The sequence below is a fragment of the Choloepus didactylus genome, chromosome 15, assembly GCF_015220235.1.
Source record: "Choloepus didactylus isolate mChoDid1 chromosome 15, mChoDid1.pri, whole genome shotgun sequence".
NCBI classification, from domain to species: Eukaryota; Metazoa; Chordata; class Mammalia; order Pilosa; family Megalonychidae; genus Choloepus; species Choloepus didactylus.
The window spans coordinates 37,937,143-37,963,204 of record NC_051321.1 but is presented as its reverse complement, the minus strand read 5'-3'; the positions used below and the strand labels follow the sequence as shown (position 1 = coordinate 37,963,204).

At 39.4% G+C, this 26,062-nt stretch overlaps 1 protein-coding gene and 1 long non-coding RNA gene across 6 annotated transcripts in view; one reads left to right on the top strand and one right to left on the bottom strand.

The window, feature by feature from the left end:
• The window catches only part of ENTPD1 (ectonucleoside triphosphate diphosphohydrolase 1), a 211,352-nt gene extending 185,718 nt beyond the window's left edge, over positions 1-25,634 (top strand). For 4 of the 5 annotated variants that reach the window (XM_037804508.1, XM_037804505.1, XM_037804507.1 and 1 more), the window contains 4 exons: positions 1,184-1,444; positions 16,107-16,220; positions 20,158-20,295; positions 22,492-25,634. In XM_037804508.1, coding sequence (XP_037660436.1) covers positions 1,184-1,444; positions 16,107-16,220; positions 20,158-20,295; positions 22,492-22,698 — 720 coding nt within the window. In that variant the 3' untranslated portion in view covers positions 22,699-25,634. The remainder of the gene's footprint in view (positions 1-1,183; positions 1,445-16,106; positions 16,221-20,157; positions 20,296-22,491) is intronic. The other variant, XM_037804506.1, reaches the window with a different exon arrangement.
• Positions 1-26,062, bottom strand: part of LOC119510273 — a 145,262-nt gene that overhangs the window by 67,267 nt on the left and 51,933 nt on the right. The window contains exon 7 of the long non-coding RNA XR_005211863.1: positions 3,784-3,892. This is a non-coding gene — a long non-coding RNA (uncharacterized LOC119510273). The remainder of the gene's footprint in view (positions 1-3,783; positions 3,893-26,062) is intronic.

Here is a 26,062-nt window from a genome sequence, read left to right as displayed (position 1 = left end):
GCCGCCAGCCCCCACATCCTGTTGTTTTCTCTAATTCAGTAATTGGTCTGAAGTTGGTTACTGTACTTTCCAAACCTTTCCAGGCAGGATATGTAACTAATCTTGTCGACCCCTATGAATTCTTCCATCTAGACATCACCTCCTGTTTGTTTTCTGTACTATCTCCAAGGACACTACTCAAATCCTTTCTTAGGAAATCCTATGGGATTGACAATAAAAATTACATGCTATAATATTATTGGAGGTGTATGTGCACAATGTACAAATCCTTCTAGACCACTTTTTAATCTCCATTTCCTGCAAACTGCAGAAAACAGGGTTGTCAGAAACAACCTGGAGGGATGTAGGAAGGAAAAAAAAACACTTCAGGGAAAACACAGAGTTTATCCATCAACACTTCAAATCTTGTCCCCAGATGCTTTCTGCATTTTGAAGGCAAGAGAAGTTTAGCATAGTTAAAGTGTGCGTACCAGGCGCACCCTGACAAACAGAGCAAGGGTGTCACATCCATCTGTTCCCTGTCTCCACTGAAAGGGCAATTGGTTCTCTACTCTCCTCCAAGAATTTCTCTCTGGCTCTCAAAATCACTAAGATGACCACCAAGGGAAGAAGGGCTGCTGAGAAATGCCCGCTGAACCCCAAGGCTCCATTAAGCCTCTTATGCACAGCAGCCCGCTTTCTATTCTGTGTATACCCACGGTTGTTTTCGCAGAGACAGGGAATGGGTTGCCTCTGCCTTAAATGGTGTAAGGTACCTTCCAGCCCTTGGAGTTTCTGATTTTCTCTCTGCAGGGGGGATATGAAGACTCCTGCAGAACTACTCCAGGCTCAAAATTACTGAGAGTTTTCCCTGTGAATCTGCTCCTTACCTATGTGCTTAAGGCTAAGCGCTCAGGGACATTCTAAGCTAATGGCACTTTTGGGCCCAGCTTTAACCATATCAGCTTTCTATAAATAGCCAAAGTTACATTTACATCTAGTAGCTCTTCTGATGCCTGTTATACAAATCTTATTACCCAGGGTGAAAAAGGCAGGGCAGGAACATATCTATGTTAATGCTGAGCGGTGGGATATTGTACAATGTACAATTGTACAATGCCTATATATATTGATGAAGGCAGTCTGACGTCCTTTGTACCCAAAGCAGTCACACATAATGCCTTCAAGTGATTTTTCCATTCAGGAGTCAAGCAATGGAACCCTCCAAGACCCATGCTTTCATCCTGGATATGAGAAGAAAGTGAACATAAGTGACCTTTACAATAACCCCTGCACCAAGAGATTTGAGAAGACTCTTTCATTCAAACAGTTTCAGATCCAGGGCACTGGAAATTATCAACAATGCCAGCAAAGCATCCTTGGGATCTTCAACACCAGTGATTGCCCTTACTCCCAGTGTTCCTTCAATGGGATTTTCTTGCCACCAATCCGAGGGAAATTTCAGGTAAGTTTGTGAAATAATACAATGTATTGGTTAGGATGTTTTTGGCTGCAAGGTATAGAATATGTGTCTACAAAGGGTTTAAATAATAGGATTTCTTTTTCCTTTCATGTAATAAGTCTTGAGGTAGGTAATTCAGGGTTAGAGCTTCAGATAAACAGTGTCAGGATTTGGGATCAACTTATCCTGTTATCTTCTTGACCTTCTGGTGGTACTAAGATGGCAATTACTACTCCAAGCATTATGTCTTCATATGCAAAGCTAAAGCAGGAAAGAAGGAAAATTATCTTGCATATATCTCTCTTCCATTTTTGCAGAAGTTTCAACAGACACTTTTTTCTGATCCCATTGGCCAGAACTTGGTGGAATGTACAACTTTAAACCAATCTATGATAAACGGGAATGGATTACCATGGTTGGTTAGGACTGAATATTGTTTATCCCCTGGAACTGGGGTATCTTTTCCTGAGCACATTGCTTCCCTATACTTGGGCAAAATCAGGATTCTGTAAGCAAGGATGAAAGGGGCTAGCTGTTTGGTAAGCAGGTATCAGAGTCTGTTGCTGATGCTTCTCAATGTCAGAAGAAACAACAGTTGGATAACTAGGGTTTTCCTCTATGAAGATAGTTAGGAAGTAGAAACTTGAGAAATCCAAAGGAAACTTTGAAGATAGCTTCATTTTCATTACACTCTGAAGATTTGGGGGATTATTTGAATTTCAGAACCAAATTATTTCTTTTCTTAATTACTCAAGAATGAGCTAAAATGTTTGAGCAGAGGCAGAGGAGGTACACCTTGATGTGATCATTATTCAAATTTCATATTACCAACCCAGTGAACAAGTATTATTGTAATCACAGTTCAGTAGTATATTGCAAAGTATCGCCTATCAGGTACCAATTATTGACAAAACACACATTATCTCATTTAATCATTCAAGATATCATTCAAAGAAGCAAGGGCTTTTGTTTGCCTTCACATTCTTTCTCCTTTTTCAAGAAAATGGATCAGCAGGTGTAAGAGAGGAAGAGGTAGACAATATCATATGAGGAGGGAGACTCAACTCCCCTCCAGGATACCAGCAAGAGTTTTCTCCCAAAGTCTCCTGGCTTGGCCCAATATCCCAGAGAGACTTAGTGGAGAAAGCACAGGCTCTGTAGTAATCAGACCTGGTTTAACTCCTGGCTTTGACACTTGTGAAGTGTATGAGCTCCTCATTCCCTTGATCCCTGAGCAAACAACAGTGGGTATTTCTGTGGATCCAGGCTTACATTTACTATGGCCCAGACCACAGCTCCCCTACCCCTCAAGGTTCCTGAGGGTAACACATGACAGGCCAATGACTGGCAGGGTGACCCTTGGTTATTGGTTGGCTCCAACCCAAATTTCAGAACAAACCAGAACTTCAGCCAGATGTCCTATACTGAACTGGCATTGGCTACGCACCTTGGGCTTTCTTGGGCCACGGCCCTTGCCTTGGGTTGAGCTGCTGAAAGAGAAAGGAGAGTGCCACAAGAGAGGCAGGTAGCCAGGGCTGCTAGAGATAGCCAAGGGCCCTTTCCATTCCAGTCACTGCTAAGAAATCCTTCTGAAGGAAAAGGAACATAACCTTATGTGTTGACTTAAGTCCTCTGAAAGCTCCGTCTCCTGGGAAATGTGGCCCAGTTCCTGCCTTCAAGCTTAAGCCAACCCTTCCTCCTTGAGGGGTGGAATTTCGTGCCCTTGAGTGAGTCATCCAACCAAGGTAACAGAGGTAGGGGTTGGAAAAGGGTGGAGGAGCCTCGAGCTCTCCCTGGAGGCTTTTCTGCTTGGTTCCCAGATTTATTCTTAATCTCTCTTTGAAATTGTTCTCCTCATAGCCTTCTGAACCTCCCTTTGGCAATCCCCTTAAATTGAGTTCATTGCCTTCTCTGCATAGGAGATCTCTGACTATAGCTCTCAGGGTCTGCATTGCACCTATTCTTGCTTTTCCAGTCTTTCTGCTTGAGGTGTTTTACCCCCCTCTGCATTTTTTTCCCCAAAGCCTTAGGATTTTTTTTGTCTGTTTCCTCATCTATAAAATGGGGATAGTAAAATTTACCTCATTGGGTATTTGTGTGCAAGAGATAAGCCAGACAAACACTGGTGTGCTGGTAAATGCTTAGCTCTTTGGGGATGGGGGCTAATTTGTAGCAGCTGCTAGTTTCCATGTTGTAAATTCTCCTACCATAGCTGATTTCAAGCTACCAATATGATATCAAGTGGCTCACAAATATCCTGAAAATTTAACAGTCAGCTCTCATGAGTCAGTAAGAGCCAATCCAGCACACCCACTGCAAGTAAGCCAGGTAAGCTAACATACCTTAGTGCAAGGTAGGCCCTTAAAAAGTTACTTCTTTCTTCTACCAGTTCTCATTCTAGGCTGCCACTCCTGCAGAAAGTCCCCATTCCCAAGCCTGAAGCATAACCATCTGCAACACAAAAATCCAATTACATTACTATTATTTCCAGGAACAGTTAGCCTTGGAGTTTTCAACCCACAGAGAATTTGAGGGAGGAAATTTTTGTCACAAATTGCATTCAGTGCTGATGATCTAATTCATGGTCTGTGAGTAGATTATTAAAAACTGTCATTGCTCTCATCAGTCTGGCTACACAGTGGCCTTGGTTGCTGGACAAAATCCAATGTTGTGGGCAAATTAGAAACATCCCCCAAAAAAGAAGAGGGAACATCTGTGAGAAATACTTGTGAGTTGGTTTAGGAAATTCTTTTCAAGATCACACTGTGTTGTTCATATAAACAAGAAAAAGTAGAAACAAATTTAATAAGGAATTGGAACTAAAGAGCACTAAAAATGTATTTGTTTACATGTGGACAATATCATAGATTTAACTCTGAGCTTCCTAATAGCCAAGGGGAAAAATAAGATGTAATCAGATACATACTTTTCATTATACCCAGCATTCCAGGTACTTGATCATTCTTTCCTAGAATTGAGGTCTAAAGGATGTTTTACAAAGGAAATTTTATTAGACCATGTCTTTGACCACATTTTTAAACTATAATTTCTTAGAGCATCTTTAATCCAAAGGCATAATATTAAAAAGCCAACCTAGTGATTAAGGCAATATAGGTTTTTGATATCTGAATTGATAGAAGGAAAGACCTCAGAGTAATTGGTAGAGAAGATAGACATATATCTTTCAAATTGTCTTCCCTAAATGTTAATTCTCTCAGCTAGCTGTTGAAAGAGATGAGGAGCTGACATTTTGAGGCTTTGCCCTCTGAAGATGGCCTGGAGCTATTCTAAGAAAGAACAATGAATGAATGCATTCCCAGCCCAGCCAAACAATTGACCCCTGATTCTTTCTAAATATAAGACTTGATCTCTATGTTGACTACAGAGAAATAGTCTATTTTCATAATATTGGTTCTGAGTTTAAAAGTAACATGGTTGTTACAGACATTTTAAGAAGTATATGACGGGGAAGGAATTTAAAATATTACTTTAAGTTTGATTCAAGTGTTCGCAGTAGTTGGAAGGCCATATTATATTTTCTTGCCCTTGTTTAATGACATTAGTCCATAGTTGTATATTGCTTATTTGATTCTATTTTGAGAGCACTTTAAATCATAAGCTGTACAGCCAAGGCAATAGCTAGAAACAAAATATTGAGGCCATCAAGGCCAGTCATTATTTACCCTTAAAAGGATCATAAGACTTTTTTGAGAATCTGATGAAAGCTAAGGACCTTCCAAACAAAAAAAAATGGACATGTAAAGGTATATCAGAATTTTTGCATACAGTTTTAAGGACATTGCGGATCCATGAACCTCAGGTTAAAAGCCCTTAACCTAGATCAAAAAGTACATAGAAGGGCAGTGGCTGGGAGTTGAGTGCCCCACCAGATTTGAAGGTGAAGTCTGTTTAGCAGTGGGCAAAGCATATACAGATACATTTGCCAGAGAAAAATGATCCTGCAACTGAAGCCTACTCACCTCTTAAATGCTTCTTGCTGGGGAAGAGCCAACCTAATACCTAGTAGTACAAGCAGATAGACCATGCTGGAGAAGAAAGTTAGAATAAATAATCAAGTTAGGATATAGAGAGAGGTCACGCAGGTGATTTGGGGCAGAACCTCCATGCTAGACTGTAGTGCCTGCTCCTTCTGTGACTTCGACGCTCCGTTTTATCTGTATTTCCAAGTACTGTCAATACGTTTTTTATTGGGCCTTTGGAAGATGGTTTAGCAAAACTCTTTTTCCTCCTCTCTATATAAATTTGGCTTTGCGTTAACTTCTGTTTTTCCCCCCTGGAAACCTGATAAAAGTGGAATGTCAGCTATGTAAGCAGGAAGTAATGCTTATGAAAAAAATGATCTCTGGTAAATTGCATCTGGACTGGGAGAAATTATAAATGAACTATACATGTTCTGTGAGCTTAGCTAATCTGCACAAAGCCTCTATATAGGCTAGAATTGGCCCAGGGGAAGAGAAACCTAGAAACCACAGGAGGAGTTTCCAGAAGGTAATAATCAACACAGCTCACTTGCTCACCTCCTTAGGAGCTTGCTCAAATCTCACCTTCTCCTTTAAATAGGGAGGCTTCTGACCCTATTTAAAATGCCAGCCCCCTTCCTTCACAGCAGTACTACCCCCTTCCTGTGCTTTCTCTCTATCTCCATAGCATTTATTACCATCTGTCATAGTACATATGTTATTTATTGTTTGAGGTCTGTTGCCTCCCACTAGAAGGCAAGAATTTTCATCTGTTTCAATCATTGCTGTTCCTCCAGTGCCTAGAATAGTTCTTGCAACATAGTTGGATTTGGTAAATATTTGTTGAATGAATAAATGGATAAATGAATGAACTGTAGCCAAAAAGTCAAGCAAGATGTGGAATGAAAAAGCATGGCTAGTATCTTTTTCTGACATGGGCTCTATGTCCTCAGGATGACATTTATGAGTTACCCTAACGTGCCAACATGTGTTCTAATATGATTTTTCTTTTTCCCAGAATCTTATTTCATTATGAATAAAATATGTGGGGTCTTTCCAGCTTCCGCTTTACTTCTTCACCTCTGAGTAAGAGCTTGGTAGTCACAAGTTTATGATGAGCTTGAAATGGGATATTTCAGGCTTTATTTCAGTTTCAGCTTAGATTTCTCAGCCAATTCTGATGTTTCAAATCAGCCTTGAGATTTTCTCCCTTTTTGGTATATTGGCATCTGAAAAAGTCACCAATTCACTCTCTTTGATTCAGAGGTTTGAGACTAACTGTGGGAGCTATCTAAGGATTCTGTAAGCTGCTCTTGATATAGTCTCAGTAGCTTGGACATGATTCTATTTTATTATCTTTACTGATGTTAGTAGATTGTGCATTAATTTGTCCATAGTCACAGCTGAATGCTTAAACTGTAGAATCATAGTGTTGCAAGGAACTTTAGCACATATGCTATCTAATGTCCTATCTTAAGCAGAAATACCTTCCATTCTTCCACAACCTCTTCCAACCAGATGGAATGCCTGTAATCACAAAGTCTTCCATTTTATTCTATAATAATTTTAATTTTTAGGAAGTTACATTTATTGGGCTGAGTCCAGCCACTTCCAAATTTTGGTTATATTACATTGTTTTTGAATCAAACCAAAATAAACCTAAACTTTCTTGGTTCTTTCTAACTGCTGAATCTAAATCCATTTCCTTATACTTATTACTATTGAATCCAGAACTTCAGTTGTCTTAGTCACCTTTCTTAAAATTATTTGGTTTATAATCTGTTCTTAGAAGTAGCTGCTGGTTTTCTTCTCCAGGCTGTAAGATCTTTTTGATCTTTAGATGACTTTGTTTGAGGTTTATGATCTATAAGCTCAGATTTCTATAGTACAAGAAAATGGTGGTGATTTTATAAAGATTGAGGATGAAGATCAGCTTTAGGAGTCTGGAAAGAAAATGTTTCCAGGCTTTGGAAAAAATGAATAACCCTATTTGGGGGTACAAAGAAAGACCTATCGTGGGACTCAATGAAAATAGAACACATTTTTGGGGGCCCTGGAGTAAAAAAGTTTATGTCCTACAGTTGTAAGATGATCTAACCTTTTTGATCTAACCTTTTTGAAAGACAAACTGAAAATGTATTATAGATATTTAAAATATGCCCATATATTTTTTAAAATTGAGGTCTATCATACCTACAGGAAAGTGTGCATGTCTTAAGGGCACAGCTTGATTATTTTTTACAGAATACACCTGTGAACCTGTCATCCAGATGAAGATATAGAACATTTCCAGCATCCCAAAGACTTCCTTTTGCCCCCTCCCAATTGATAACCCCACTCCAAAGGTAACCACTACTGTATTCTGGTTTCTATCTCCATAGATTAGTGTTGCCAGTTCTTGCAATTATATAGTATGCATTCTTTTGCATCTGGCTTCTTTCACTTGGCATTGTCTGAGCTTTATACAAGTTGTTGCATGTAACAGTAGTTCATTCTTTCATTGCTGTGTATAGTATTTCTTTGTATGGCTATACCACAACTTATTTATCTGTTATACAGTGGATGGATGTTTGGGTTGATTCCGGTTTTGGGCTACTATGAATAAAACTGCCTTATGAACATTCTTCTTCATGTCCTTTAGTGGATGTTTGCACTCATAAAATATGTTTATCTTCTGACCAAACGTTTTGCTTCAAGGAAATAAGTAGGTGAAGTTACAAAGATATAAGTTCATTGTAGCATTATTTATAATAGTGAAATATTACTAAGCCCAAATACTTATAAATAGGACTTTATTTAAATAAATTATGATATATACATACAAACAAGGGAATATAATATAGCCCTTTAAATGGATGAGTTAAATGTACATGGAAACTTTCCCATGATGTATTATTAAGTGAAACAAAGTGAAAAATACTTTGTCTAGTATGAGCATATTTAGGCAAAAATATATAAATCTATTTTAATATTTTACCTGTATATTTTCAGTCGGTATTAAATGGTAAATTGTTAAAAGTGTTTATTTCTAAGGGACAGTTAGAATAAGGGGAGCTTTCATTTTTAAATTGTAGTATTTAAATTCTATATAATAAATGTTTGTTACTTTCGAGTCAGCTAGAATTTTAAAGATATTTCTGTTTTGAAAGGAAAGAGAAATATGAAATGGTATTGGAGAGGTGGGCAGGAGTATAAGATAGTCCTGAAAGGTGAGCAAGGCTAGAACATCCCTGCCCTTGAGAGATGTGGTAGAGTTTGGACTTTATTCCAGGTATAATTAGGAGCCACTGAAGACTTTAAGCAAAGGAGTGATATGATCAAATTTATGTTTTTACAAGATTCCTGTGTCTGATGTATGCAGAAGGATTGGAGTGGGACCAGAAAGGCAATATGGAGACCAATTTAAGATGCCAGTGCAGTGTCCATGCAAGAGATGATGTTGCCTTGGATTAAGATGGTAGAAATAGGACCATACCAAAATATTGTTCTGCAACTGGAATATGATGTTTAAAATGTTGGAATTTCCTAAGACAGGGAATGTGGAGCCTGACTTTCAGAGTTCCTGGGGAGCTCGTCTTCCCAAAGGAATGAGCACAGCACCAGTACAGAGGCTAAATGTACAGAGGCATTTATTGCAACATTGTTCATAGGGAAAAATACTGGAAATCAAGGGCATGTCCATCACTAGGGAATTGTTGAGTAAATTATTGAAAATTCACACCACAGACTCTTAATGCAGCCATCAGAACAGTCCCAGCTGACACAGAGGGATTTCCACAAAGGATTGTTAAGAAATGCAAGATGCAGAATGTACATAAAAATCTCATTTAAGGAAACCCTTTTATACATTTGTGTTTGTATATGATTATATGAGCATGGAAAAAAAATGGAAGGCTTCATATTAATTTGTTAATGTGGGCTCCCTTTTGGGACTAGAAATGAAGAGAAAATCAAGCCAAAAAGAAAAAGGAAGGAAAGGGGGTGGAGGAAGGAAGGAGGGAAGGAGGGAGGGAGAGAAGAAAGGAAGAAAGGAAGGAAGGGAGGGAGGAAGGGAAAGGAGAAAAGAAGGAAAGAAGAAAACTTTTTGAAAAGGACAAATGTGTTCACACGGATTAATTTTTGTTAAATTAGATATGTGTTGTATTTGTGCAAAAATATTTTTTAAATTAACAATTATTAAGAAGCAGGCATTGGGCTTATTTTGGCTGGAATTGAAGCTTAAGGTCTGTTATCAGTGAGAACTTGCCTGGCAGAGGGTGTCTTTTCCTGTTCTCTCAGTGAGGGTTGAACCCTCCGCTGCTTCCTGTATTTTGCCGACCCAAACCCTGCTTCTTTGCCCTCCTGTTTCTATGCCTATGAGAATCACTAGGAATGTTCTTGATTAGTTTGGGTATCACATTTGCTTTCTACATTCACTTCTGGCTTAGTAGTTTTAAAGGATGCAAATTATAATTCCTCATCCAAACTACTTCCAGCAAAGGAACAACTTTTTGCTTCCTCCAATGATCAGGTAGGCTCTTTGGCTCAGTCCAGTGCCTAGCACACAGAACTCGATGTATTTGTTGAATGAATGAATGAATGATGTGCTCTTATAACCTCCAAAATGGTTTCCTCTAAAAATTGGCACCCTTTAGGATAAGAATGAGAAAATGCACTAGAATTGGGGTTTGAATTTGCCTCATCTAGCATGTTCTGCCCAATTTTTTTTCTTTTAACTCTATGCTATATTTAAAGATTCAGAAAGTTAGTTATAGGATGGTATAAAGTATAATAAAAATTATATGTATATAATAGAATGGGAAAAAAGGACCAGAAGCCTATATGCCAAATATAGTGGGTGTCTCTGAGTGGTAAAGTTTGGGATCATTTTTTTTCTTTATTGGAGAATTTGTGATTTTACAGAACAGTCATACATAAAGTACAGGATTCCTATACACCACTCCACCACCAACACCTTGCATAGATATGGAACATTTGTTACAATTGATGGTAGCACATTTTATAATTGTACTATAAATTAAAGTCCATGGTTTAATTTAGGATTCGCTGTTTGTGTAGTGTAGTCCCATGGATTTAAAAAAAAATTCTTATTGTTACCATATCTATAATCTAAGACTTTTCCTTTTAATCATATTCAGGTATATATTTCAATGCTTTTAATTGAGTTCAACATGTTGTGCTGCCATCACCAACATCCATTACCAAAACATTTTCATCATTCCAAATAGGAACCCTGTACACTTTAAGCCTTAAATTCCAATTCCCTATCCCCACCCTGTCCCCTAATAGCCTATATTCTAGATTCTGACTCTATGGATTTGCTTATTCTAATTGTTTCAATTCAGTGAAATCATACAATATTTGTCCTATTGTGTCTGGCTTATTTCACTCAGCATGATGTCTTCAGGGTTCATCCATGTTGTTGCATATATCAGGACTTCATTCTTTTTATGGCTGAATAATATTACATTGTTGTTTCCATCTTTTGGCAATTGTTAATAATGCTACTATGAACATCTGTGTGCAAATATCTGCTGGAGTCTCTGCTTTCAGTTCTTTGGGGTATATACCAAGTAGTAGGATTGCCGGGTCATATAGTAGTTCTATACTTAGCTTTCTGAGGCACCGCGAAACTGTCTTCCACAGCAGCTGCACCATTTTACATTCCCACCAGCAATGAATGAGGGTTCCTATTTCTCTGCAACCTTTCCATTTTTTTAATGGCAGCCATTCTAATGGGTGTGAAATGGTATTTCATTCTGGTTTTGATTTGCATTGCACTAATGGCTAATGATGTGCTTTCTGGCCACTTAAATATCTTCTTTGGAGAGATGTCTGTTCAAATCTTTAGCCCATTTTTTTTTTATTAAATTCAGTTTTATTGAAATACATTCATACACCATACAATCATCCATGGTATACAATCCACTGTCCACAGTATGATAACATAGTTATGCGTTCATCACCACAATCTATCTCTGAACATTTTCCTTACATCAGAAAGAACCAGAACAAGAATAAAAAATAAAAGTGAAAAAAGAACACCCAAATTATCCCCCCATCCCACCCCATTTGTCCTTTAGTTTTTATCCCCACTCCTCCACTCATCCATACACTAGATAAAGGGGGTGTGATCCACAAGGTCTTCACAATCACACTGTCACCCCTTGTAATCTACATTATTATATAATTGTCTTCAGGAGTCCAGACTGCTGGGTTGGAGTTTGGTAGTTTCAGGTATTTACTTCTAGCTATTCCAATACATTAAAACCTAAGAGGTGTTATCTATATAGTGCATAAGAATGTCCACCAGAGTGACTTCTCGACTCCATTTGAAATCTCTCAGCCACTGAAACTATTTCGTCTCATTTTGCATCCCCCTTTTGGTCAAGAACATATTCTCAGTCCCACGATGCCGGGTCCACATTCATCCCCGGGAGTCATATTCTGCATTGCCAGGCAGATTTACACCCCTGGGAGTCGGGTCCCACATAGAGGGGAGGGCAGCGAGTTCACCTGTCGAGATGGCTCAGTTAGAGAGAGAGAGGGCCACATCTGAGCAACAAAGAGGTACTGAGGGGGAGACTCTTAGGCACCATTACATGCAAGTTTAGACTCTTCTTTGTGGTAATGAGCTTCATAAGGGCAAGTCAAACCGCCAGTCCCAATGTTTGTGACAACATCAACACCAGTCCAGGTGAGGATGTCCAACACATCTGCACCTTCCCCCAGATCCTCGGGGCTGGGGAGGGGGAGGCTGTAAATATATTTTTTATTATCTGCCCAAATTACTCTGGGATGTGTCACTATTTCACTCCAGCCTATACTAACCTACCGTATCTCACTTCCTATTCAAAGTTCCATGCAATTGTGGTGTTTGAACAAATCGACTGTAGAATTGTACCATTTAGAAAATTTAGATCCTGTACCAGATAGATATCTATTCCCTTGGTCTCATATGGAAGTTGAAGTTTTAAAACACAATCAGTTTCAACCTTTACCCTTTGGCCTGGCTTGCCCTGGTCTTAACCAGACCTGCTTCATTCATATCACTAATTGAAGTCTGTTGCCCATTTTTTTTAATGCAATTTTTTTGAAATATATTCACATACCATACAATCATCCAAAGTATACAAGTTGTTCACAGTATCATCATATAGTTGTGCATTCATCACCACCATCAATTTTTGAACATTTTCATTACTCCAAAAAATAAACATGAGAATAAAAATAAAAATAAAAAAGAACACTCAAAATATCCCATAACCCCTACCCCATTATTCACTTTTTGTTCCCATTTTTCTACTCATTTGTTCATACACTGGGTAAAGGAAGTATGAGCCACAAGGTTTTCACAATCACACCGTATAAGCTATATCATTATATAATCATTTTCAAGAATCAAGGCTACTGGATGGCAGTTCAGCAGTTTCAGGTATTTCCTTCTAGCTATTCTAGTACACTAAAAACTAAAAAGGGATACCTATATAATGCATAAGAATAACTTTCAGAATGACCTCTTGACTCCATTTGAAATCTCTCAGCCACTGAAACTTTATTTTGTTTCATTTCTCTTCCCTCTTTTGGTCCAGAAGCCTTTCTCAATCCTACGAAGCCAGGTCCAGGCTCATCCTCAGGACTGACTCCTGACATGACGTCCCATGTAGGGGGGAGGGAAATGAGTGTAGCTGCTGAGTTGGCTTAGAGAGAGATTTTGCCCATTTTTAATTGGGTTGTTTGTCTTTTTGTTGTTATATTGAAAGATTTCTATATTCTGGATATTAAACCTTTATCGCATATGTGGTTTCCAAATATTTTCTCCCATTGTGAAGGTTGTCATTTTACTTTCATGATAAAGCCCTTTGAGGAACAAAAGTTTTTAATTTTGATGAAGTCCCATTTATGTATTTTTTCTTTTGTTGCTTGTGGGTATAAAGTCTGAGAAACCATTGCCTAATACAAGGTTCTGAAGATGCTTCCCTGCGTTTTCTTCTAGGAGTTTGATGGTCCTGGCTCTTATATTTAGGTCTTTGATCCATTTTAAGTTGATTTTTTTTATATAGTGTGAGGTATGGGTCCTCCTTCCTTTTTCTGCAAATGGAGATCCAGTTTTCCCGGCGCCATTTGTTGAAGAGACTATTCTTTTCCAATTGGGTGGTCTTTGCCACTGTCAACAATTTGTTTTTTTACACCTCAAACCTATGATTTCTGTTAGAAAAGGCCTGAGCCTTATCATGTCATGATTCAGGTGGTTTGGGCTTTACTCAAGCAACCTCCCACTCAAATAAGAGTATAGGGACAGACAATAGTTTAAAAGAAAAGAGCACTCAAGACAAGAATTCAGATTCAACACGTATTTACCAAAGGAGCACGTAAGGTAAAAGGAACACGTTTACAATGTAAAATAAATTGATACATTAAAAGCCTGGGGACTTCTGCCCCTTCCAGATGCGGCTGGATATGAGATTAGAAGACCCTTCCTGTCTAAATTACAGAGTGTTTATAAAGCCTTTGATTCAGGGCACATTCAAGTAAGTCATGTTCTATTTTTATGTTTGAACCATGGGTGGTAAACTACAGGTGATAAACCACAAGTGAATCAAGATCAAAGGAGGGTATTTACAGCGTTATCAGAGATTCAAACTTAACCTCGAATGTCTGCAAATGAATCATGAGTCAAGAACAAAGGAGAGTATTCACAATGTTATTCGAGATTCAAACTTAACCTTGAAGGTTTGCAAAACTTTACTGAAAATATTTCTACTAATTAAGCTGACTTCTGTAAGAGTGATATAACAGTTTTTACTTACATAAAAACTAAAAATTAGAAGAGAGTTTGCTATTACTTATATCTAACTTATTAGTGTAGTTTTATTATTTCCTTTTATAATTAGTTTAGCCATTACATTATGCCTTTTACTGCCTGCTTTTCTTCTTGGGCCTGTTTAGCTTCTCCCTCAGTACAATCTTCTAATATAGGACTCAAAGGATGTGAATCATCTGTTCTAGTTATTAGAGTAAGGCCTTTCCACTTTCTAACATTTGGAAATTGTACTTGAGTATTTTGGGGTAAAAGTTCTGTTCAATGTGCTTTTATATCAGAAGGAATAATTAGTTCTTGACTATTAGAACAGAAAGCATCAGGTGGTATATGAGAGCAGCAAGGGTTCTCAGCTGTCTGATCCCTATAGAGAGGGAAGGAGTCAGCGTCTTCATTTTCAGATTCCTCACTAGAGATATTATCCTGCAACACCATTGTTCTAGTTTGCTAATGCTGCCAGAATGTAAAACACCAGAGATGGATTGGCTTTTATAAAAGGGGGTTTATTTGGTTACACAGTTACAGTCTTAAGGCCATAAAGTGTCCAAGGTAACACATCAGCAATCGGTTACCTTCACTGGAGGATGGCCAATGGCATCCGGAAAACCTCTGTTAGCTGGGAAGGCACATGGCTGGCATCTGCTCCAAAATTCTGGTTTCAAAATGGCTTTCTCCCAGGACATTCCTCTTTAGGCTGCAGTTCCTCAAAAATGTCACTTTTAGTTGCACTTGGGTTATTTGTCCTGTCTTATCTTCTCCAGAGAAAGAGTCTGCTTTCAAGGGCTGTCTTCAAACAGTCTCTCATCTGCAGCTCCTGCGCTTTCTTCAAAGTGTCCCTCTTGGCTGTAGCTCCTCTTCCAAATGTTACTCACAGCTGCACTGAGTTCCTTCTGTTTGTCAGGTCATTTATATGGCTCCAGTGATTTCATTTAGACCCAGCCTGAATGGATGGGGTTAACATCTCCATGGAAATTATCCAGTCAGAGTCATCACCCACAGTTGGGTGGAGCACATCTCCATAGACACACTCAAAGAATTACAATCTAATTAACACTGATAGGTCCGCCCACACAAGATTACATGAAAGATAATGGCATTTTGGGGGGCACAATACATTCAAACTCGCACAACCAGCTTGTCAAAAATCATTTGGGCATAAATGTGAGAATTGAATTCTGAGCTCTGAATTTTATTCCATTTGTCTATATGTCTGTCTTTGTGCCAATAATTGTGGGATGATCTTAATAGAATGTTTTCTTTTTACTTTTCTTTGTACTCTCACCTTTTTCTGTCCTCCCCATAATGATTGTGTGTGTGTGTGTGTGTGCCTAGAATAGTACCTGGTTCATGGTAGGCCTGCATGTTGAATAAAAATGGGCTATTTTTATTAAGAAAGCAGTACATGTTCACTATAGAAAAAAAGCAAAAAATATGCTCCCCAAATAAGGAAGAAACAGCTTATGATTTTGCAATTCAGGAATAACTCTTAATACCTTTGTAGGGAATTTTAAAATTTTATTTATTAAAATTCATAAACTATATATAGTTTGTTTTAAATGGGATTTTTGTAATTCCTTCCTCTCTCTTTCCTTATCCTCTCTTTCTCCCATTTTTCTTTCCCTCTGACTCTCCCATTCAAATTATAGAGAAAAGTAACTGCCAAGTGGCTCAGAAATATGTCAGCAGCAAGTGACCCCCTTTCCAGGAAGAGAAAAATGCTCTTGGGTCTGGAATGTCTCTTGGTCTCTTAATACACTTAACAGAGATTTCCAGGCACCTGCATTAGGGATACAGCCTTCTGGAGAGGATGTTAACATCCCACTGTCTTGGACACAGCCAATAGCTCTGCATTTATTTCTTGCAGGCATTTTCAGCATTTTACTATGTGATGAATTTTTTCAACTTGACATCAGAGAAAGTCTCTCAAGAAAAAGCGATCGACGTAATGGAAAAATTCTGCTCTAAGCCTTGGGTAGAGGTAGGTAACTGGAAACAGCAGCTGCCACAATTGCCCTGTGCCCTAAGAGTGTGGAAGATGAGAGCCTGCTCTTAAAATGGTGTTAGTTTGCCAAGATGCATTGAGTGTTTTAGAGAGGCCTGGATGGTGGACTCAGTTAGGACTGCATTCATCAACGAATGACAGATAACTCGACATTCACTTAAACAAATAAGTTCTTATTTTTCTCCTTTAACATGAAGCCTGGTGGTCGGCAGGTACTGGCAAGGGGTCAGCATCTTGACTGTATCTCAACCATGGCCTCTTCAGTTCTGTTGTTATGCCTGTTTCCTTATGGACACAAGATGGTTGCGTGGCTGCAGACATCACAGCCATGTTCTAGGCCAGAAGAAGGGTAGAGGCAGATACATATGTTCCTTTTAACAGGAAAGCAAAAGCTGTCCCAGAAGCCCCTCAGCAATCTTTCACTCATTCCTCTCACTGGCTAGGACTTGATGCAAAAGCAGGGTGCAGGGTTTTTTGACTCACATATATAGCCTTAGACCCATCATGAGCTGCTGGCCTGGAGCTGGGTACATCGTTGTCTACTCCTCTTCCCCACCCCCCCAAATCAGATTTCCATTAGCAAAGGAAGACAGGAAACTTACAGAGTCTGCCACAGTCACCACTGTTTTACACTGCCCAGGTGCAAGATGTCTCCTAATTATTCATATATTTGAAGGACAAATTAACTTTTCTTTTCTGAAGCCCTGAGTCATTCCATGTTCCAGCACCATCTGATGAATATTTCCAAGGAGGAGACAAGTATGGTGTCTATTCCAGCTATAAAATATAGATCATCTAGGGGTTGCTCAAACAGTAGCTGCTTTAATTTGACACAGTTACAAAAGTGAATGGTGCTTTCATTCTTAAGAAATACAATTAAAAATGGATGCTAGTCCTCATCTGTGCTGACAAAGGAGGAAGAAAAGTTGTGCAAAAGCCTAGAGATTTGGAATTCTCCCCACTTTTTAATCTTTGGCTAGAACATGAAGGTGGGGGTGTTCAGGGCCTTCAGTAAGTGCTGCTCAAATACGCTTCAGTTTGTCACCATTTACAAAACACTTAGGGGAGGCTTTTGCAGCTGGTGGTGATCTGTGGCGGAGGATAAGCATCGTAGGGTAGAGGCAACTTGAGACCAGGCTACGAGTGGCTCCTGAGGAAGTAGATTGAAGGTGCTCTTTAGGAAAGAATTACTTCTTTATCAGAGCAAAAGCTCCATTGGATTTCCTCTTCTTACCCTCATTTAATTTTTTATTTCATCAGATTACTTTAGTGTGGGAACACTAATATGCAGACCTGGTTTATGTAGGTTTGCTCATAAATATGTAGGTTTGCTCAGGTAAGCTACATGGAGAATTGCTTAGAGGACCTGGAAGTAAGCTCAGAAAGCCCTGCATCTGGGGGAAATTCTGAAACATTTGAATGGGTAGGGGAGAGTGGAGGGTGAGACCCACATTCTCATTTCACCAGGGCCTAGAATGCTGAGGTGCTTTTATGATCTGTGGTCCATTTCTCCCAACTGCATTGCCCAGCCATATATGGAAAGTATAGTTTTATCAAGTACCCTGCTATGGGATAACCCTTTTCTTCTTTTCCTGCTAACCTCATCATGATGATGGTCTGCTACTCAAGTGTGGCTTGAGCTTACGAATTGCCCTTCTAGATATGTTGGCAGAGAGAGAACTAATGATTGTTAATTACATACTATATGCTGAAAGGTGCTAGATGCTTTATACATATTATATCATGCTGCCTGTCCCTGCTTTTTCAGGGGAAATAAAATGAAAACCACAGCCACTGATGTCTACTAAGGTGCTCCAAATCACTGAAGCAGGGATACTAGGAAAGTGAGTGAAAGGGTTACTCCTTGGTCATCTTCTGGTAGGTTAATTAGAGAGTTCATAAATGTTTTTTTGGAGGCCAGAACATAGTCACTTTTCCACTCTGAAAATCTGTTCATCGAAAGAATAGCCCAAGAGAGCAATACTGTAAGATTCTATGTATAGTGATAATAATGTACTTTCAGTCCTTGCATCCCATTCATATGAAGGGTGGTGAGGGGAAATGCATAAGGGGGAGAGAATCTGGTACTGTCCCAGGGCCCTAGGAATAGAAAAGAGAGAGGAGTGAGGGAGAGAGAAGAGAAAAGACAAGAGACCCATACCCCTATTTGGAGAGCACATAGTAATGAGTCAACAAACATCAACATGATCAGTTGTCATTATTTGGGCATTGAACCAGGGGGATACCTGTGGCTTCTATATTGTTTCCTACTATCATACCCTCAGCGGGTTAGATTGCATAGCCAATGTATAGTTTTCAAGAGGAAGTAAGGGGATAGGAATGTTGAAGTATTTAGGGAAATTAGGTCAAAATGGTATACCCCCAAGGGAGAGTCTAGTCTTTAAGAACCTATGGGGGTACAGCAGATCCAGGCCCAAGAAGATTCTTGGAGTTCTGTATCCCCTAGGGGTTCTTTGTTTGACAGACCCACTGAGACTACATAGAATGGGGGAGAAAGTATTGCCACAAAAGGAAAGCAGAGTGCAGGTACTGAAAGGAAGGGGTAGGGATCTTGGGTAGGAAGTCAACTGATATCCACACCAAGGTCTCAGAAGAATGTCACATACAGAGAAGTTAATCAAAAGCAGTAGTTTCAATGAAAAGACAGGTTCCAAGCTGGTCATTCCAAGAATTCCATCAGAGCAGGACAAGGAAGCCTAGGTGTGGACTTAGCATTCCAGAGATTGGGGGCTGGCAGGAGCCAAGTTAGGAGTAGACTCCAGGCAGCAGCTAATATTTACAGATGGGGTGTCCCTTGGGAGCTGGGAGAAATCTGGGCAAAAGGGAATACAGGCAGCCAGGAGACTCTACATATAAAATATCTGGCATAGTTCCTAGTATCTAACTATATGCTTAACAAATATTAGTTCTCTCTCTGCCCAGAGTGTCTGGGAGGGAAGGCCTGTCTCACGGGTTGAGGAATAGGGAAGCAGACAGAACTCTGAGCTGAGCTAGAGATGTCCTGGCCTCTTATTGAGGGCAGGAGACGAGTGGAGCAGGCTCTGGATATCTGGGTATATATTCACAACAACTAGGATATGTAAGGGCAAAGGTTGATACGCAGCTGTTAATTTCTGAGTAGGGAGAGTAAACACACAAAAGACTCAAGAAGATCCTTTGGCATGACTCAGATGCAAAAAAAGAGGCTAGCCAAGGACAGAGGATAGAAGGTAAGATGTTGGCACTTTTACCAATCCTTAGCAAAATGCTACTTAAACTGTGTTCCACAGCTGTGCTTCTTAAATTTTAATGTGCACATGAATCACCAAGGTATTGTGTTAAAAGACAGTTTCTGTTATGGTTGGTCTGGGGAGAGCACCGCTAACAAGTTCCCAGGGGGGTGCTGATGTTTCTAGTGTAGGAACTAAAATGCATGGCCAGGCTTTTTATGACACTGTTTCCTTAAGATGCTTTTAGAGGCTATGAACCAAAGACTGGTCAAGAACATTTAGAAAATTCTGATTAAATAAAGACTAACAGATTTTTTTTCATGCAAGATTTTCCACAGATTTTAATATGCTAATATTGTTGCGAATCTCCAAGTTTAGGGGATAAAAGGGAAAATAAAATTCAATTTCTGAACCTACTAGACCACAGGAACTATCTTTTTTTCCTGGAGCACCTATTAAAATCTGATAGAACCCTGTGAAGGAAGAGCTTAATACACCCTGAACTATAAACCTCTGAACCCAGTAAAGGAGGACAGCACCACCCCAGAGCTTTCCAGGAGAGATCAACTGTCAGGCTCATGTGGGTTGGGGGCTCTCTCCTCTTGATCAGCTCTGGTAGTGAAAAAGAGCTACTGAGAGGGGCCTGTTGTACAATTATGACCTCTTCTTCACTTCACTTGTAGGTGAAGACAACTTTTGATAGAATAAAGGAGAAGTACCTGAGTGAATACTGCTTTTCTGGTGCCTACATTCTCTCCCTCCTTCTACATGGCTATCATTTCACAGCAGAGAACTGGGCAAACACTCGTTTCAAGGAAAAGGTAATTTGGGTACCTGTTGGGTTGGAGTAAGGTCAGTTGGTAGTGACCGAGGCAGCTTTGACTTGAAAGGGGTGGGAATCAATTGGATTTGAAGTTTTGGCCTCATGTCCTGTTCCACCACTCATCTCTAACCCAAGCTGGCATTTTGTGTCAAGCCTTCCTGGGCATGTTGGCTGGCCAGCTGTGGGCAACCTATCTAAGGAGAGCTGCCTGTCACCTCAGCCCTGCCTTTTTGCTCACATAACAATGACTAATTCCTTATGAAAACAAAAAGTGAGATATTAATGTAACAGCATTTCAGTAGCCCCAATGATTCTGTGTGCTGACTTCAACACCCATCCCAAGGACCCCTTCCACTAGTGGGAAAAGATGATTGTTTCTTCACATAAGAGGCGAAGGCCTTGTTGGCTGTGGCTCTTAATTCCACCTGCTTCAAGGTTGAGCAACCTGAAAGCTGTGTGAAGAAGGCTGCTGAGTGACTGAGAATGGGGGTGGGGCTGGGGGGGGGTTTGCTAGGTGTTTAGAATCCTGGCTTTGCATAAGCCCTGAAGAAGCAGCCTCACTGCTGCGCTTCATCATAGCGCCCCCTGCAGGTATGCAGGCATATGGGGACATTTACATCAGCTGCGTGACTACTTGAAAAATTTCAAAAGCCGTTTCTCTGCCTTTTTAAATCCATGCCCCTGATAGCAAAAGCATTTTGCCCCCTTTATTAAATATTGTGGTTTCAAGCAAAACAAAGCATTGAGGCAAGGTCTGTAATGGCCCCAAGGAAGCCAGTTTGATCACACTTTTGTCAGCATTTCCTTTGCTAATTCAAACAAAACTTTTCCTTGTTTTAATATCCCCGGCCTTCCTTCCGTTCCATCAGTTTATTTTGTTGTTGTTGTTGTTTGTTTGTTTGAAGGAAATATCTATATTTAGTTTACAATGAATGAGCAGGGCAGTTTTGATTTATATTCTTTGAGCGCCAACAAATGGCCCAATATTTCTAAGTCCTAGGTGATAACTCCTCTTGACTCTGGAGCTGTCCCTGATACATGCAGTTAGATAAGGTCCTTAACCCTCCATACAGGGAAGTGGGCCTTGTACAGATTATTTATTCCCAGTATTGGGAAGCCTTTGGGGGAGAGGAGCATTTCCACTCCTTGTGGAAATGTAAATTCACACAACCTTTTGGGAAGAGGTTTTGGCAATATGTACTGAGAGTCTTAAAAATGTGCACATCATTTTATCCAATTATTCCCTTTTTTAGAATTGATAAATAATTGGTAAAGTGAGTAAAAATGAATGCATAAGGTAGTCCAAGCTAATGATGATGATGCAGAAATATCTTAAGAGAGATGGGATGATGTTCACAATGTATTGTTAAGTGAAAAATTCAACATGGATTTAATTCCATTTTTCTAAGAAAAAAATCCTACTTGGACTATAAGGATATGTCACAAAATGATAACAGCAGCAACTTTGGAGTGGTGAAATATGGATGATTTTTATCTTCTTCTTTAGGCTTATTTGTTCTTCCTAATTTTTCTACCACGACCATGCATAGCTCATATATTAAAAATGTTTCTAAAATTATTTATTATTCATAGACCATCTGCATTTCAACAGTATGGAGTGACTAGAAAATATTACTAGAAAGATGGCTGGATAGAGTGTATTTATCATTTTATAAGATTCCTTTCTTATGCATATGCATATGCATAATTTTCCAACTTTCATAAAGTGAGATTCACTTGCTGCTATTATTCCCTGGTTGAATCATAAAGAAATCCTGGTTATATAAGGACGTTTCCTGGGCGTGACGAGGATGTAGAAGGCCAGGGGCAATCACTACTCCCTCATCCTCTTGCCTGCCTCCTACCACCCCTCCTAAACATTCCTACAAATAACAAAACAGGAATGTAAATCTCCAAAAGCCTATTTTAATTAAATCTTTTAGGCAGGAGAAGTGGGCAATTTACCAAATTCCTCTCAGAACTTTGGGAATGTCATAGTGAGACTCTATACTCTCTGTTTTTAGTCACATGCTACTCTATTATCCCTACAACCACATTTCCAGTTTAGAATATATAAGTAATCCTTTTATAGAACTGAACACGGTGCTTTACACCTATTGGTTGCTCTGGGGTTGCCTGAAGGCTACAGGTTGTCTCCTAGGACCACAAATAAGACTTTCCTCATTGTTTGCAGATCCGGAACACCGATGCTGGGTGGTCTTTGGGCTACATGCTGAACCTGACCAACCTGATTCCAGCTGAGCAGCCATTTTCCACACCTCTCTCCCACTCTATCTACGTCTTCCTCATGGTCCTTTTCTCCCTGATCCTGGTCGCAGTGTTAATCATAGGCTTTATTGTCTTTCATACACCTTCATGTTTCTGGAAAGACGTGGTATAGCAGGAGCAGCTGAAATCTTCTGGCTGGCGTGAGAAGAAAAGCTGCCCAGGGAGGATTTTCCTCCACAACTGTGTACAAGGTCATCCTCCCCCGCTCTCTAGGGCTAATCTTGACCAGCACGAAACTTCTCTGGCTTTTGCTGAAGACTTTTCATGTGAGGTATGCACCGCTGCCTCAAGAGGACTTCCCGGCAGATACTCTTTTGTGAGCTTACCATTTACCCCCTTCTTCCTTTGTACTCTGTGCTTGTGTAGGCCTTAAAGACCTGCCACCTCTCATGATCTTTGCTCTATAAAAGAACAATATTGACTTTGTGCAGAAGAACTGAGAATACTGAGTCCTGTGCTGGGAAATTGAGCTGGCTAAAAGAAGAATCTCAGGAACTGATTCAGTTGTACTCTTTAGTGCTCCCTTTCTCTGTCTCCTGCTTCCCATTTATTAAAAAAGCCATACAGTGCCTCTGGAGAGGGCAGACACACATCTCATTCTAAGCCCACACTCTGGGTGAGAGAATTTTCTAGACTAGGCCAATATGTGCTAGGACCAAAGAGTCTTGAATGGAATCTATGTGCTCATGTAGATAATACAATACATAATCCAGTCCAAAACAGGGATGTGTATGAGTCACATATTCTTGGGTGATGCCAGAATGCTGCAGAGTAAAACACCTAGACCAGAGATTTCTTAAAAGCTGATGTACACGTAGGCATTCAGGTATCAGGGTATACTACATGGTAGGCACATACACGTTAGGAAGAAAAATACAGTTTTAACTCAGGGTTAGGAAAATGCATCCTCTAGTGCATTTGTTGGTTTTTTAAAATTGTGGTAAAATATAATAACTAAAAACTCATTATTTTAACATGTACAATTCAGTGGCATTTAGTAAATTCACAATGTGTGCAACTATCACCTCTATCTAGTTCCAGAACATTTATTACTGAGAAATTGGCTAGAGACAAGAACATCCCTGGGCTCACACCTAACTTTTGGTTAACAGCCGACCACACTGATTGCACCATAGTGATGCTCTTTGAGTTTTAAAGCCAGGCCATATCTTAATGTCCTGGGTTTAATTTAGTGAGAGAGGTCCGTTAGTGTAGAGTGACTTGCTTTTGGGCTGTCATAGTATTTACACATCAAAATGTGCCAAAACCAAGTCTGAAATAATTGTTGCCACCTTGTCACACAATTATGGGCTCTATTTTCTTATTCCATGGAATATTTTGTGGGATAAGTGGTTATGATCTTGTCACAAAAACATAAAGACACCTCTTCCCCTTTCCTTTAAGAATTGCTAGAAGAGTTACCCATTAAGCAGGACTGAGGGGATGTTAATGTTATTCTGACCTTGTCCCCAGCTCTCCGTCTCTGGATTTGGAGAATGACTGTTGAGCTATTGGGGGAAGGAGAGCTCCCATAAACTAGAAGCCAAATGTCCCTATATTTCTCAAAACAATCATTTTTGGCAATATCCAGGTGAGCATAAACTTAACAAAGCTGTGGACAGGAACTTTTTTTCTTTTCTGCTACTCACAACTGAACTTACTGGATCTTAATTGTGGACATTTAAATCCTCTTTCCAATGGTTATATTGTTATAGCTGCTATCTATTGAGCATTTATTTTGTACCGTGCTGTGTGCTCAAGATCATTGCATTCATTATCTCATTTAATCTTCACAACAATCTCAAGAAGCTATTATCATCTCTACATCATAGAAACAGAAACTGAGGTTAAGTCACTTGCCTAAATGGCTGACCCAGATTCTGGCATGCACTTAACCATTATTTTCTCTGCTGAATACCACTAGTTTGCTTATAACTTCTAAGAACATGCTTAATTCTGCATAAATACAGGGTTCATGGGGCATGGTGGAAGGGAAAGCAGACAGATGACCTATTTCCTGATGGGCTTGTAATTTAGTTTCACCTTTAGTCCACAAAGGCTGTTATGGCAACACTGATATTCTGTTCATGTACTTTGCATAGTGACACAGGTGACATACAATGCCAGTCTATATCTGTCATGCACATTACATCATCTATTCCATTCCTAACAAGGAACCACGAGTGTAAGCACTTTCTTCATTTTACAAAGGAAGATACTGCTTAGGATCACACAAACTAGTACTTGGCAGGGCTAGTACTCAAACTTATATCTTGTGACTCAAGTCTATTTTTGTTTTCTAAACACTGCCCTTCAGTTAGTTGGAATTAAAATTCACAAGTTTCCTTCAGTTTCTTTATTCCATGTCTGTCTTGTTGCCTGGGTCAAAAACAACTAAACAAAAACAAAACAAAACAAACAAAAAACCTTCAAGGTATATAGGAGCCAGATTCCATTGTTGTACATCTCAAATCATCATAGAGAAAATCAGCTGATCAGTAAGCACCTAATCTCAATTCTTTTGGAGGGAAGGATGGTTTGGGGGCAAATTCAGAAATCTACTTTGGGCCAGTGTGAATGGGGCAGGCCAAATAAGATGGGTCAGTACCAACTAAATTTAATATTGGACTGCCACTGACTGTAAACGATTACCATTCCTCCTGGGATTCAGAACCTGCTTCTGGTGACCCCATTCTCTCAGAGGGTAAGAAACGTTTGTTTGTGAACACCAGAGAGAAAAAGTCAGCTTAAGTAGTTACTTCTGTAGACAAAGGAATGAAGCTTTTAATTAAGCTTTGTGTGTGTGTATGTGTGTGTGTGTGTTTGTCAGCGAGTTAAGTTTCAACTGACCCAATTCTTAATAAGAAACAAAATATGATAGAAAAGTTACACAAAGTACACTTCACTTTAATGTTTTATCAGTCAAGATCTCTGCAGGAACTAGATGGTATGCTTAAACTGTATATCTGAGGAGAGTTTAATAAAGTGACTGTATCCAAAATACTATAATTTTAACATGTAATCAAAATAAAATTATAAATAAGTTAATAGTTTCTTTCATACTAAGTCTTCAACGCACTTCCAGCACATCAGAATTAAGACCAGTTTTATTTCAAGTGCTCAATAGCCATGTGTGGCTAGTGGCCACCACATTGTACAACAATATCTAAAAAATACACTTAAAGCTAAAAAGTCAGAGGGAATAATCCCTCATTGTCTTTCCACTGGGGTGGAGAGAGAATTTAAGTAGCCGTAGATACTACAACATCACTGTTATTATTTATTACATGTGAATTTTAATATTATTTCTAAACAAACTTTTAAGTTCCCAGCTCAGAATTTCACTTTATTCCTCAGGATTTGCTACCTTCATGTGAAGGGCAAGATGCCTGTTATTCAGAAATGACGATCAGAGACCTTTGGAAAATTTAACCTGGATTCAAAGATAACATAAGTCTTGATGCTTATAGTCCATA